At 45.0% G+C, this 16071-nt stretch overlaps 1 protein-coding gene across 1 annotated transcript; it reads left to right on the top strand.

Moving 5' to 3' along the window:
- The first annotated feature begins 630 nt into the window (after window positions 1–630).
- On the top strand, window positions 631–10606 carry LOC140119469 (uncharacterized protein C3orf38 homolog). Its single transcript, XM_072138530.1, has 3 exons — window positions 631–887; window positions 2486–2691; window positions 9532–10606. The coding sequence occupies exons 1-3, from the start codon at window positions 761–763 to the stop codon at window positions 10066–10068; spliced, it is 870 nt and encodes a 289-aa protein (XP_071994631.1). The 5' UTR covers window positions 631–760; the 3' UTR covers window positions 10069–10606.
- Window positions 10607–16071: the final 5465 nt, after the last annotated feature.

Here is a 16071-nt window from a genome sequence, read left to right as displayed (position 1 = left end):
CTACACACTAACAAGTGCGATGCATCCAACTCCCATCCATCAGAACTGAACCCCGCATCAGTCAGTCCAGTTCTAGTTCCGGTTAGTACGATGATGATGTGAGCTGGGCACATAACACTGACTAGAGTGGCCTTACTCTTCTGGCTGCCTGTCACCCAAAAAATGGGGGGGAGAGGGGTACCAGAGCCCCTCCGTGCTGTAGCTGCACAAACTGTTACACTATGCAGGAGCACTCCCCCCCAACTTTGTGAGATTACATCAGATAGAGAAAAGGGACGTGCTGATGTAGAACAGGTGGAGGCAGTATAACAGCCTGTGAAGCTGCAGCATGGAAAGGGCCTCTGGTAACACCCCCGGTGCCTTTAAGATTTTATTAGGAAGGAGGCCATGGATAACAGATATAAGAAGATTACCACAGTCACGGCGCCTGCATCTATGAGTAATGTCCCAGGTTTATCATGATGGATTTTATCGGCAAGTCGTTTTACAAAGCTCACAATGTACATGGCTCATCCCCAGGATACAGACTGTTGTCATGTGACGCCCCCTGCTGGGCGCTGATTGGTGTAGGGGACAGTCACGGGCTCCGCCCTTCTAATCAAACCTCCCGCCGCAAAAAGTGAAGGCGGATCACGTGACACGCAGTGACGTCAGCGGAAGTGTGTTCGTCCATGGTTAGTTTCGTTCTTAGCTGTCAGATCTCGTAACCGGAAGTGGGGGTCCGCGCAAAAGTGTGACCGGGCGGCGCCGAATCTCGGCTATGGCGGGTCTGAGCGCCCGGGAGAAGGAGGGCTGCAGGCGGCTGCTGGCACAGCTGGACATCGAGGACCTGTTCTCTGTAGCCGAGACTGTCACCAGCCGCCTCATCCATGTGTTCAGCCGGGAAGGTGAGAGCGCCCCCTGCAGCCACTGGATACACGGATTACTTTATATTCATATATATTGTTAAAGGGGTGGGACACTTTATAAACAACATTTCAAAACTATCCCAAGTTATTGTAATAAGCCTTCTAATGTCCAAGAGCCATAAATAATAATAATTCTATGCTTTACCATCATCGGTTCTAGATCCCACAGAAATCTATTTGTCAGTAATACAGAATCTGGTGCTCTGGCCGTAAATGGTGTCTGCTGGGAGTAACATGACGCTCTTGTGCGGCGCTGTGCACGGTCATGAGTTGCGCAGTAGACACTTTATTATACTTTTTGGCAGCACAGGGACCCAGCCGTGTATGGAGAGGAGGACATGCGGCATCTGCAGCCGTGTGCGGGAACATGCAGTCAGTGCAGAGGCCGGCATGTCCTTCCATCCAGAGCATTTGTCTGTATTCAGACTGTGCTGGATAGAAGGACATGCCGCCATCTACATTCACTTCACGTGGCTGCAGATGCCGCATGTCCTCCTCTCCATTCACTGCAGGGGTAGAAGCGCTCACTGTACCTCCGCTGCCGAGAAGTATAATAAAGCGTCTAAAGGGGGAATCATGAACGCGCACGGCACCCAAGGAGAGCGTCATGTGACTCCCACCAGATGCCGTTTACGGAAAGAGCCCAGATTCTTCAATACTAAGAGCTAGATATCAGTGGGATATAGAACCGATCATGGTAAAGCATAAAATTATTATTTATGGCCCTGGGACATTAGGGGGCCTTATTACTATAATCTACGGCTAGTTTTTAAATTTTGCTTATAAAGTGGCCATCCCCTTTAATTATACATTGGCTTCTCTGTGGTGATGTCTGATCACCACTTTTGAATTTGTATGTTCAATAAAGTTTGTAAATTTAAAAAAATATATATATATGGACAGCACCGTTTCTATAGTGAAGATATAGCATCCGTAAGTCCATGAATATTTGAAGAGATTTTTGGGGTTTGTCAGATGTCCAGTGAGTAAGAGCTGGACAATCAAAGGGTTTTTCCCTATCTACGGGTTAGGGCCTAACTTGCGGAGACCCCCACAGATTGCGAGAACGAGGGGTCAGTCGGACTTATGGAGCAAACGGCCGAGCATGATCATTCTGCTCCATTAATCTCTATGGAGCTGAAGGAGATCAGTGAGCGCAGTGCTTGGCAATTTCCATCAGCTCTATAGAGATAAATGGAGCATAACCGTCATACTCGGCTATCTGCTCGACGAGGGTTCCCACCGACCCCTTGTTCTCGAGATCTGTGGAGGTCTCAGCACTGAAATCCCCAGTGATCAGCAAGTTAGACCCTATCCCATAGATGATGCCTGACTTTACTTTGTAGGAAAACCCCTTTAAGAACGTGAATCTAAAAAACGTTGGACAGACTGCATTGACCGGCGAGAAATCCCAGCGATTGGCTGCGATCGGATTTCTTTACTTATATCAGTTAGATGGATGTTACTCCAGCGGATGGGATCACTTTCAGATAAACTGTGACTGCACCTGCTGACAAGTAGCCAGAATTTTCCACCACATTTCCTTGGTCATAATTTAGTCTCCCTTCTCTTTCCAGAGGCATTTGATGCCATTGTTACATACAGTAAAAGTGCAGAAGAACTTCTAAAGAGAAGGAAGGTTCATCGTAGCGCCATTTTTAAGTATCTTGCTGAAGAAAATGTCCCAGTGCTGCCTACAAGTGAGAAAAGTGTTCTGATCCAGTGTGCCCTAGATCACTGGAGGGGTCCAAGTGTTACTCGTACAACTTCTCCTGGTCAGAAGGTGAGTGGGTTACTTGGTCTTTGTATGTCCGCTTCATAGCGGATCACATGATCAGGGATATAATGAGCTGTGCATCTGTGGGACATCACATGACCAGGGATATAATGAGCTGTGCATCTGTGGGACATCACATGACCAGGGATATAACGAGCTGTGAACCTGTGGGACATCACATGATCAGGGATATAACGAGCTGTGAACCTGTGGGACATCACATTACCAGGGATATAACGAGCTGTGAACCTGTGGGACATCACATGATCAGGGATATAACGAGCTGTGAACCTGTGGGACATCACATGATCAGGGATATAACGAGCTGTGAACCTGTGGGACATCACATGACCAGGGATATAACGAGCTGTGAACATGTGGGACATCACATGATCAGGGATATAACAAGCTGTGAACCTGTGTGACATCACATGACCAGGGACACAACGAGCTGTGCATCTGTGTGACATCACATGACCAGGTTTTTACAAAAAAGGCCTAACGGCCCCACTAGAACCCATTGGTCAAGAGAAATTATTTTTTTGAATATAAAAATACAATTTTATTGAGATGCATTAAAAATAAGAAGTTTAGTAAACGTAGCACTATCGAAGGTGGTTAAAAATCTACAATCAGTAGAGGCCTAAATACAAATGTATTTTTTGAAAACAAGTATTTGTGGCTTGAGTGTTTAGTGTGTCCTTGATTATTCTATCATTTGTATCCACTGGGTTGGCGGTAAGAGTGGAATGGTGACAGTGAGGAAACAAATCTGCCAATACACTCGACGTTTGGATGGACCCTTATGCTTTTCAGACACTAGGTGTCACTGGTAGGCTGTAACCACAGCTCTTTAGTGTAGTACTATGTATTGTTTTAAACGAGTCTTGTTAGGACCTTAACGCTGTGTATGTGTTCATCCAGTCGGGATGATTAATAAATATACTTTGATGTGTCTATACATAGCAGCACCACACCACTCTTGATTGTTAACACACTGCCATTGGTTCACATGTATGTGAAGGGACGATTGCAGATCTCCCTTGTTCACACTCACTTACACACACACACTTTTTTTGCCATCTGACTAGACTGTCTATAATTATAAGGCTCTCTGACTGCTAAATAAAAAAAAACAACAAACACTACAGCCCCCCCGACATGTTTCGCCACCTTAGTGGCGTCCTCAGGGGTGCCGGGGCTAAGTGTGAGTGCAGATTGTGGAATGATTAGCAGATATAACCTCTGTTTTGGGCTGTCTTAAGTGACGTCAGATCCCTTTCAGAGGAGGCTTTCGATTATTCGTTAGGGAACTGACAGAGGAACTACCCACCTATATTCCATTGGTCCACTTTTCTATCGCTCTAGAAGATATGCGCATGTGGACGGACTTTAAAGTCTCGATCGCTATATTCGAATCAGTGCGGCTGCGCGGGGTGTTAGAAAATTTCTCCGATAGTTACGGAGGGAGTTTGGCGCATGCGCCAGAAGAGTGTACGCGCGAAGGAGACTACTGCGCGCGCGCCGGGAAATGGCGCACGCGCACTAGCTCTCATCGTTCAGGTGCCCAGGTAACCAGTGAGCGCATGCGTCCGAGAGGCTCTGGAGTTGTGGCTGGCTTGGTATCTGCGCAGGCGTGCGGACTTAGGGAAAATTTGTCTGTATTTTAAAGGTAGAGATGGATGACTTAAAGGTGAGTAAAGGTGAGTATATACTCTGCTGTTTCTATTCGATTAAAATCGTAATATATTCCATCTGTCTGCCATAAACATATAGTGCTCAATGTGTCAGTATCGATCCTGAAACTTTAAAAGTATCACTATGTTTTATGTTTTGTTCATTTCTGAGGAACGACCTTATGTATACCCGAATCTTAGGGAAAGAATTTATAATGATCAGACTGTGGGTTGGGGTGCTGTTACTGACTCGTTTAGAGGAATGCTGAGAACGTGAAGCCCTCGTTTAGACCGTTGGGACTCATACTCTCCAAACGGTCTATCCACCGGGCCTCTAGTTGTAAGAGTTTCTTGTCAATGTTGCCCTTTCGAGGGCCTAGAGTGAGTTGGTCTATGGCCCAGAATTTTAAATGGTCCATCCTGCCCTCATGAGATGACCTAACGTGTCTTGCCAATGACGTATCCTTGTCCGTTCGGACTGAACTCAAATGGGAGGATATTCGTCTCCTAAGCTCCTGAACCGTTTTTCCAACGTAAATTTTTGGACACGCACATTGTGCAATGTATATAACACAAGTGCTTTTGCAGTTCATAAATTTACGAATCGTGTAAATCCTTCCATTTGTTTCAAATGGTTTAGTTTTTGGCATATATCTGCAAAAAGTGCAATTTCCACATGGGAAAGAGCCAGTGATGGGTGATGACAACCAGGTCTTCTTCGCTGGGGTGCTCACATCGAAGTGGCTGTGTACCAGTCTGCCCTTAATATTTCTGCCCCGCCGGTAGGTGATTGAGGGTCCATTATCTATCACTCCACTGAGGTCCGTATCTGCCTGGAGCAAAGGCCAGAACTTGCGCATGATGTTCTTAATGTCCTCTGCATAGGCATCATAGGTGCCGATGCAGCGTACTGTTTTTTGTTTTCGTTTCTATCTCCTCTGTTTACGAGGGTTTCTCTGTCTGTTGTTTTTGCGCGTTTGTACGCCCGTTTTAGTACTCTTTTGGGGTATCACTTCACTTCCCTCTTACATTAGAGACACTAAAGATCTCATCACTAAATTGCAAGATATACGTGTCCCAGCGGGCACCCACCTGGCAAGTCTAGATGTCGAGGGCCTTTATTCGAACATCAGACACGATCTGGGACTTCGTGCGGTAACAAGCTTTTTGGACACAAAGGGCACACAATTCAAAGACCACAATCACTTTACTCTCACCTTACTGGATTTCTTACTTAAGCACAATTATTTTCTGTTTGGCGGTACCTTTTACCATCAGGTGAAAGGTACCGCCATGGGCACCGTCTGTGCACCCACTTATGCCAATTTATTTCTTGGGTGGTGGGAAGCTAACTTTGTTTTTTGCGACACTCTTACCTTATTTACAGATCACATCCTCTTCTGGGGCAGGTATATTGACGACGTCCTCATCCTGTGGCAGGGGGATGAGGACGTCTTCAATCGGTTCGTTGGGGCCCTCAACCACAACCCTATTGGGATGAGGTTCACCCCTGAATTTCAACCAATAAGTAAAAACTTTCTGGACCTCACGGTCTATATTGACTCGAAGGGGGATTTGGGCTTTAAAATCTTCCGAAAAACCACGGCCACTAATAGCCTACTTAATTGGGATAGTTGGCACCCAGGACCACTCAAACAAGGCATCCCAATCGTCCAATATTTAAGAGCTAGAAGGAACTGTTCAAGCGAAAGTGATTTTGAGAGTGAATGCCATACATTTTTTAATCGCTTCCAAGCAAGAGGATACCCCAAAAGAGTACTAAAACGGGCGTACAAACGCGCAAAAACAACAGACAGAGAAACCCTCGTAAACAGAGGAGATAGAAACGAAAACAAAAAAACAGTACGCTGCATCGGCACCTATGATGCCTATGCAGAGGACATTAAGAACATCATGCGCAAGTTCTGGCCTTTGCTCCAGGCAGATACGGACCTCAGTGGAGTGATAGATAATGGACCCTCAATCACCTACCGGCGGGGCAGAAATATTAAGGGCAGACTGGTACACAGCCACTTCGATGTGAGCACCCCAGCGAAGAAGACCTGGTTGTCATCACCCATCACTGGCTCTTTCCCATGTGGAAATTGCACTTTTTGCAGATATATGCCAAAAACTAAACCATTTGAAACAAATGGAAGGATTTACACGATTCGTAAATTTATGAACTGCAAAAGCACTTGTGTTATATACATTGCACAATGTGCGTGTCCAAAAATTTACGTTGGAAAAACGGTTCAGGAGCTTAGGAGACGCATATCCTCCCATTTGAGTTCAGTCCGAACGGACAAGGATACGTCATTGGCAAGACACGTTAGGTCATCTCATGAGGGCAGGATGGACCATTTAAAATTCTGGGCCATAGACCAACTCACTCTAGGCCCTCGAAAGGGCAACATTGACAAGAAACTCTTACAACTAGAGGCCCGGTGGATAGACCGTTTGGAGAGTATGAGTCCCAACGGTCTAAACGAGGGCTTCACGTTCTCAGCATTCCTCTAAACGAGTCAGTAACAGCACCCCAACCCACAGTCTGATCATTATAAATTCTTTCCCTAAGATTCGGGTATACATAAGGTCGTTCCTCAGAAATGAACAAAACATAAAACATAGTGATACTTTTAAAGTTTCAGGATCGATACTGACACATTGAGCACTATATGTTTATGGCAGACAGATGGAATATATTACGATTTTAATCGAATAGAAACAGCAGAGTATATACTCACCTTTACTCACCTTTAAGTCATCCATCTCTACCTTTAAAATACAGACAAATTTTCCCTAAGTCCGCACGCCTGCGCAGATACCAAGCCAGCCACAACTCCAGAGCCTCTCGGACGCATGCGCTCACTGGTTACCTGGGCACCTGAACGATGAGAGCTAGTGCGCGTGCGCCATTTCCCGGCGCGCGCGCGCAGTAGTCTCCTTCGCGCGTACACTCTTCTGGCGCATGCGCCAAACTCCCTCCGTAACTATCGGAGAAATTTTCTAACACCCCGCGCAGCCGCACTGATTCGAATATAGCGATCGAGACTTTAAAGTCCGTCCACATGCGCATATCTTCTAGAGCGATAGAAAAGTGGACCAATGGAATATAGGTGGGTAGTTCCTCTGTCAGTTCCCTAACGAATAATCGAAAGCCTCCTCTGAAAGGGATCTGACGTCACTTAAGACAGCCCAAAACAGAGGTTATATCTGCTAATCATTCCACAATCTGCACTCACACTTAGCCCCGGCACCCCTGAGGACGCCACTAAGGTGGCGAAACATGTCGGGGGGGCTGTAGTGTTTGTTGTTTTTTTTTATTTAGCAGTCAGAGAGCCTTATAATTATAGACAGTCTAGTCAGATGGCAAAAAAAGTGTGTGTGTGTAAGTGAGTGTGAACAAGGGAGATCTGCAATCGTCCCTTCACATACATGTGAACCAATGGCAGTGTGTTAACAATCAAGAGTGGTGTGGTGCTGCTATGTATAGACACATCAAAGTATATTTATTAATCATCCCGACTGGATGAACACATACACAGCGTTAAGGTCCTAACAAGACTCGTTTAAAACAATACATAGTACTACACTAAAGAGCTGTGGTTACAGCCTACCAGTGACACCTAGTGTCTGAAAAGCATAAGGGTCCATCCAAACGTCGAGTGTATTGGCAGATTTGTTTCCTCACTGTCACCATTCCACTCTTACCGCCAACCCAGTGGATACAAATGATAGAATAATCAAGGACACACTAAACACTCAAGCCACAAATACTTGTTTTCAAAAAATACATTTGTATTTAGGCCTCTACTGATTGTAGATTTTTAACCACCTTCGATAGTGCTACGTTTACTAAACTTCTTATTTTTAATGCATCTCAATAAAATTGTATTTTTATATTCAAAAAAATAATTTCTCTTGACCAATGGGTTCTAGTGGGGCCCGTTAGGCCTTTTTTGTAAAAAGTTGTCTGTATTTTGAGGACCCAGTCGAGATCTAGACCACGAAATTGTCGACTACATCACATGACCAGGGACATAACGAGCCGTGCATCTGTGTGACAACACATGACCAGGGACCGGCTGCTATCCACAGGAAGTAAAAAATAAAGCTTCCTGTTGAGTGACAGCAAGCAGAGTGGTTCAAGGAAAGTATATTGGATATTTGTAAAACTTTTACAGAAACCAAATCAATTATTTGCTGAAAGTGGACAAAAAGCTTGTGTGCTTGAGCACCACTCCATTAATAGGTCACACAATGGAGCTCCACTCTCATGAACGTTAGTGTCTCAGTGATCGGATACTTGCCCATTCTGTGAATATTTAAAGGGATGTTCCCATTTCAGCAAGTAATGGATATTGTTTGAAAAGTTATACAAATTTCCAATATACTTTCTGTATCAACTACTCCTCACTGGCCACTCCCATGGGACTAGTGACACCATTTTACTATAAAAACTATTTGGCAATGTTCACACAATTCTCTATGGGTACATGGGGGAGGCAGAAAAAGGGCTCCTGATGACAGGTGCCCTTTATACCTGTCCCCAACCTTTATCCTGCTAAACTACTAACCCCCTCCCCCCTTAGGCAGTAGGGTATAAAATGTTTTTTTCTAGTATTTACTCTATTATGTGAAATCTCACCCATTTAAATAATAATAATAATTTTTTTTATTTTATTTTTTTTTTAAATCCCCTCCAGAGCCCTATGCAAATGAGCTAAGAGTCATGTTTTGCATGAGACAAGTCACTTTTAGACCCAGATCATATAGATCAGATGATACACAAGTGAAGAATAGCTATTGTATGCAGACATGCTGTTGGGTCCACTGCATGATTGAGCGCATTTGGGTGATTGTGTAATTTTTGCGGGAGTTTTCCGTGTGACGAAGGCTTTTGTTTGGGCCTTATTAAAGGCAGAGACAAATTGGGTGCAAAACATACTTGCAAGAAGAGCTCTGGGACGGGGGAAATAAGATGTGGATATGTATGTGGAGGCTGTCACAATCCTAGGTGTCCTCATCACATTGTATACCATAAATGTGTGTAGTCACCTCTAGCACCCACCATTCTGAGGCCACCTCTATGTCTGGAGAATGAATGCATAGAGTTATGCAGATGCCTCTGATACTTCATTGATTTATTACTTTATTTATTTTTCAGATTGAAAAAGAAAATCCGGAACCGGAGTCTCTGAATTGTCAGCTGCTCGGGGAACAGTTTTGCAGTTGGTTTTATCCTCTGTTGAATTCCCAGAATTCATCCCTGGGGCAGGAGAAGGGCGACTGGGGGCCGCAGCACTTCTGGGAGAACGCGGTACTGAAGCTGGCGTACAGAGCGGCCGAGCAGGCGGTGGAGGAACACATCGGCTCTCAGATGGCAAGTCTGCGCCTTCTGGCACTCACACGAGACGAGAGACTCATATTCAACCCTAATGTGAATAGCCAAGGGTTAAAATGCGTGCCCTCCCCTCATGGACTGGTGGTGGTGGCGGTGGCCGGGACCATCCTTAGAGACAACGTCTGCCTAGGAATATTTGAAGAGATTTTTGGGTTGGTCAGGTGTCCAGTGAGTAAGACCTGGAAGATTAAGAACGTAAATCTAAAAATTGTTGGACAGAACACATTAACCTACGAGGAGTCCCAGCGATTGCCTGCGATCACCTTACAGGGCAAAGACCTGGAGTTGTACTATAGCTGAAGCCCTACGTACCCCTCTATGACCTCTGCTGGCGCCTGAATTTCACTTAGAAGATTGCTCAACGGGGAAAATTTTTGCAAAATTCTTCTAGATCAGTTAAAAAAAAAAAAAAAAAAAAGTGTCTCCTCTTCTCCCATTTTAGTTCCTACGAATATAAAGCTTATTCAAAGAAACTCCTCCCACTGGACTCTCTTCCATTGGAGTGTATACTTCTCTGCCGGTCCCATAACAACAGGTGCACTATCCCCTAAGTCACACCAGGGCCCCTCATACTGTTATAGGGGAGTCCCCGGACCCCCAGTGATCATAAGCGCATCACCTATTCTGTGGACAGAGGATACATGTCCACCGTGAGAAATATTGGCCAACACTTAATTTATGATTTATTATTCCTACCAGTTTTAATGGTTTGGTAAAAGAAAATATATCACAGACGTGTGATTATATTAATAATCTGCTTATTATTTTTAATATAATCTATAAGATTACAGTAATTATTGTTGCAGTTTGTTTTATTAAACAAAATTGTGATATTTCAGCATTTTGTGCATTGTATTTTATTTTCTAAACAGATCTCGATTTGATTTATTCCTTAAAGGGAACCTGTCACCAACTTTTTACAAATACAGCTAGTGGCACGTTCCCATAGAGCCCTATTAACTGACACACTTCTCTTGGCTAAAAATTGTTAACCTCCCATCCCCATAAAATCAACTTTGTAATCTTACCTAGCATATAGCCAGATCTAGAGCAAGTTGAAGGGGGGTGTCCATTAGCTCTTCCTTTTTGTTCAATTTCTCCTTCTCGAAATTCAGCACTTAATGTCATGATACCAGGGTGATGTCATCCAAGCTCCTTTTACATTTGCAGGCTGTACCCCATTCATGTATTTCATCACATGAACTCACAGCATGCCCCCATGGACTTGTACCTCTCCCCAATCGCCCATGGAGGCTGCTGTGATTTCATGCTTAAAGAGATTGGCAGTTCTGTAACATGAGCTTTTATTGCCTTAATAATAATTCCTGAATGTTCATCAATTGATTCAGCACTCCTGCTACTTACTTTAGTGCTCTCTGCAAACTCTCTGTGGATCTATGTTTGCATGTCTGTGCACTGATGAATAGGAGGATCTGTAGCAGGAGATTATGACTCCTCCTGCTCTCCCCTCTCTCTCTCTGTCAGTGAGGACGGACTGTGAGAAGAAAAACCTAGTGGGTTACACCATGAGGATGACCTGGAGAAGTGAGACAAAGTTGTGTGTATATGCAGAGGACAGCAGGGTGACAACAGGAAAAGGTTGAAGCTCTGAAAGGAGGCAGAGACCTGTCCAATGGAAGAGACTTGTTGAAAAGTGGCCAAACCCCTTTGCACTTATCAGCTCTGTGCTGACCATAAAATATAATAAATTAATCTGATATTTCTTAGACTATTATTCTCCGAGTTGTTGTATCGCGAGTTGTGTATTAATAGAGCAAGGAGCTCCCGGATGTTACCTTTTTTACACCTTCATATCCTGGTGACCTTATATAATCCTTTCTTTCCACCACCAAAACGGTGGTGTTGTATATTAAAGAAAAAAACTACATTACCATTTACCATTTTGTGCTTTACAACTTGTTATCCCCGCCTCCTACTCCTAAAACCAACTTTTAAAATTTATGCTAATGAGCCTGAAGGGTCTGTGGGTGTTACCTCCGTGCTGTAGATTCTGTTACAATGAGCAGAAGGTGTCTAACCCAACCATCTGCTCTATCCCTCCTTCCGCTGCCTGTGTAACAGCAGCAGGAAGTTCAGGGGGAGGGGAGGCTTGCTCGGCACAATGAGGCTACAGCACTGAGGAGCTCTGGAAATGCCCACCAGAGTCCATTTAGCGTAACTGTAAAGTTATAATGATTTATAACTTATAATGCTCGCCCATTTCTCTCCAAAATTATGCCATTTTCTGTTCTGATAGTGTTTGACAAGAATCTTTCTCACCAGAGGTGAAGTGGGCGGGGGCAAATGTCTGTCAGTCTATGCCCTCAGGCTGAGGCCAGTTAGCTTGCCCACAGATCCCATGATGCCTTGTGTTCTCTTCCAAAGTAACTTGGCATTAAATTTAGTTTCCCAAATGTAAATCCACGGAACACTGCACAGTTCAGATACAGGATGTATATGGTGACAGCCTGGCAGCTTCCATCACATGGAGGAGCAGCCGACATGTACAGTACATACAGGATGTATAGGGTGACAGCCTGGCAGCTTCTATCACATGGAGGAGCAGGGGACATGTACAGTACATACAGGATGTATATGGTGACAGCCTGGCAGCTTCCATCACATGGAGGAGCAGGGGACATGTACAGTACATACAGGATGTATATGGTGACAGCCTGGCAGCTTCCATCACATGGAGGAGCAGGGGACATGTACAGTACATACAGGATGTATATGGTGACAGCCTGGCAGCTTCCATCACATGGAGGAGTAGGGGACATGTACAGTACATACAGGATGTATATGGTGACAGCCTGGCAGCTTCCATCACATGGAGGAGCAGGGGACATGTACAGTACATACAGGATGTATATGGTGACAGCCTGGCAGCTTCCATCACATGGAGGAGCAGGGGACATGTACAGTGCATACAGGATGTATATGGTGACAGCCTGGCAGCTTCCATCACATGGAGGAGTAGGGGACATGTACAGTACATACAGGATGTATATGGTGACAGCCTGGCAGCTTCCATCACATTGAGGAGCAGGGAACAGTACAGCGCATACAGGATGTATATGGTGACAGCCTGGCAGCTTCCATCACATGGAGGAGTAGGGGACATGTACAGCACATACAGGATGTATATGGTGACAGCCTGGCAGCTTCCATCACATGGAGGAGCAGGGGACATGTACAGTACATACAGGATGTATATGGTGACAGCCTGGCAGCTTCCATCACATGGAGGAGCAGGGGACATGTACAGTACATACAGGATGTATATGGTGACAGCCTGGCAGCTTCCATCACATGGAGGAGCAGGGGACATGTACAGTACATACAGGATGTATATGGTGACAGCCTGGCAGCTTCCATCACACGGAGGAGTAGGGGACATGTACAGCACATACAGAATGTATATGGTGACAGCCTGGCAGCTTCCATCACATTGAGGAGCAGGGAACAGTACAGCGCATACAGGATGTATATGGTGACAGCCTGGCAGCTTCCATCACATGGAGGAGCAGGGGACATGTACAGTACATACAGGATGTATATGGTGACAGTTGGCAGCTTCCATCACATGGAGGAGCAGGGGACATGTACAGTACATACAGGATGTATATGGTGACAGCCTGACGGCTTCCATCACATGGAGGAGCAGGGGACATGTACAGAACATACAGGATGTATATGGTGATAGCCTGGAAGCTTCCATCACATGGAGGAGCAGGGGACATGTACAGTGCATACAGGATGTATATGGTGACTGCCTGGCAGCTTCCATCACATGGAGGAGCAGGGGACATGTACAGTACATACAGGATGTATATGGTGATAGCCTGGCAGCTTCCATCACATGGAGGAGCAGGGGACATGTACAGTGCATACAGGATGTATATGGTGACTGCCTGGCAGCTTCCATCACATGGAGGAGCAGAGGAGATGTAATAAGTGGTAGAAATCATAAGGACATGCAGTGTATAGCCTGTGCTTTGTGAGCACTAAGGGTTAATAGCTTATCTGCACAGTGCTGATACTGCTGATGACAAGGTTGGGGAGGGGGAGCAGCAGCAGAATAGGGTGCAGACAGAGACAGTTCTGTAGAATAACAGCCTGGGTTGGAGGGAGTGATGGGGAACAGAGGAGATCTTGTACCTCACTATTCTGTGCATGAGATATCTGCATCCACAGTCTTGGAACACATCAAGCTCTGCTACATACACAGAGAGAGCAATGTCACATGACCCCCTCCTCTGTGAGCAGGGAGCAGCAGCTCCTCCCCTCCCAGGAGTCCGTAGAGTTTGTATATTTGTTTATAGGATGGACTCCAGGACTTGTCAGTAGTAATTGGAAGTCCGTCTCTTGTTAGTGAGCTGGCTCCTGAACGGCTCCCTATTAAATATATAATTGGGAGCCTCAGTCCAGCCAGTAACCACATATTACTCCGCTTTTAACTTGATATTATCGGGTTAAAGGGGGCGGGGGTGAGCTGCTTAGCGGCGGGGTTAAGTGAGCCATCGGCTCACTGAGGGAAGCTGTCTCCTGTCGTTCATGCGAAGGAGTCGGCTCTTTGTGCCGGCTCGTTCAAAGATGACAAAGAAACTGTTGAATTTAAGTAACAGAGATTATAGGCATTTTTTTTTTTTTTATATATTCTAGTTTCTATTCCTACGGGAATGTAATAAGCTTTTTCGGTTTTAATCCAGAAACTACGCCATATCTATTCATGGACTGGTTCTATTATTGCAGCTGAAGCCTAGATTAAGACATTAAGACAAGGTATTAGGCTGAACTGGCAGTACAGGGGAGATTTATCAGAAATGTCTGAGGTAAAACTGTTCTAGTTACCCATGGCAACCAATCAGAGCTCAGCCTTCATTGTATAAACAGCTGTGGCAAAATAAAAGCTGAGCTCTGATTGGTTGTCATGAGTAACTAGAACCGTTCTGCTCTCCAACGCTTCAGTTAAATCTCCCCCATAATGACTCAATATGTAATGATTTTTGGTTCTTTTGACTCTCCCCCCATGGCAATTGTCCAGAAGATTGAGGTTGGGCTGATGGATTTCAGCATGTGTGATCCCTTTGCTCTTGTGGATATACACTACCAGCCAGGGCCGGCGCTATGGGTAGGCAAAGGTGGCAATTTCCCAGGGCCCCTGGGAGAAAGGGGAGATTCTCTTCTTTGAAATTGATCTTGAATTGTGTTTCTAGGTGCTATGGATCCAGAGATATTCAGGTTTAAAGTGAGAATATCAGGTGCCATTTTTATATATAAAAACCACTCCCAACGGTCAACAGTTAATATCTCTATTTTTCTAAATTTTAGAAACACAAATTTAGATTCATATAAAAGAGGAGACTCTCTTCTTTCATAGAAAAAAGAAGTAAGGTTCTATGTGTCACAGAGCCAGAGATACAGCCCCCTGAAATTAACCCCCCCCCCCCCCAATCCAGATTCTTAGCCATCAGGCTGCAGGGAGCATTTGCTGCACACAGGAGCTGCTGCACCTCACAGATAATGGAAATATTCACTTTATATGTTACTACATTTTGAGAAGGGAAAATATCAACTAATATTCATGGTTTTAACCCTTCTCTATGCAGAACTATCTAAGAACAAACTGGGCCACATGGCCACATGTATCAATCGTTTCTTTCTGTTGTTTTTGCGCCTTTTCATTCAGGCGCACCGTTTTTGTGCCATTTTGCGACCAAACGCCAAACTAGCTGCACAGCAAAAATAACCAGCTTTCCCTCATTTATCCTAGCAATCCAGATGTTTTGCTGCACCTAATGATATTCATCACTTGCGACTTTTCATTTAGGGGCAAAAACGGACGCAAAAACACTCCAGCTCGAAGGTGGCGTTATCTGAGAAGAAAGCACTGAGCCCCTTTGCAGAACAGCTCATTTCTAGCAGCAAAGCTCAGCCAGACACTAGAACATATAATAGATACATTAGATACATTACAGACAGGAGCTGCAGACTCTATTTACAGTTCATCACCTTCTATTTACAAAATATTCTGCAAAATCCTGAGCTCACAGCAAGAGAGAAGAGAATGTTACAGATACTACAGACAAGTATCCCCCATGTAATTCTGCACAGTGTCTGAGGGGGATACTGTGCAGAATTACAGGGGTGCAGCAGGAGACCAGCACTGGGGGATCCCCTCCAGGAGAAGCCACTGCTGAGGAGGTCACTGGGTGCAGGGTGTCACACACCTGGGTGCTGCTGTGAGTGTTATCTTCATTCTAGGATGTGGGAGAAGCAGAGAGGAGCTTGTAGCAGGAT

Source organism: Engystomops pustulosus, chromosome 2 (assembly GCF_040894005.1).
Source record: "Engystomops pustulosus chromosome 2, aEngPut4.maternal, whole genome shotgun sequence".
In the NCBI taxonomy this organism is placed as follows: domain Eukaryota; kingdom Metazoa; phylum Chordata; class Amphibia; order Anura; family Leptodactylidae; genus Engystomops; species Engystomops pustulosus.
The sequence above is the reverse complement of the archived record's forward strand: the minus strand, read 5'-3'. Positions and strand labels throughout refer to the sequence as shown.

What these genes read in the sequence shown, in the direction of transcription:
- LOC140119469 (XM_072138530.1), top strand. Translation starts at nt 761, where the DNA reads ATGGCGGGTCTGAGCGCCCGGGAGAAGGAGGGCTGCAGGCGGCTGCTG. An exon ending in CCATGTGTTCAGCCGGGAAG is followed by an intron (nt 888 to 2,485) that starts GTGAGAGCGCCC and finishes TTCTCTTTCCAG; the next exon opens with AGGCATTTGATGCCATTGTT. An exon ending in CAACTTCTCCTGGTCAGAAG is followed by an intron (nt 2,692 to 9,531) that starts GTGAGTGGGTTA and finishes TTTATTTTTCAG; the next exon opens with ATTGAAAAAGAAAATCCGGA.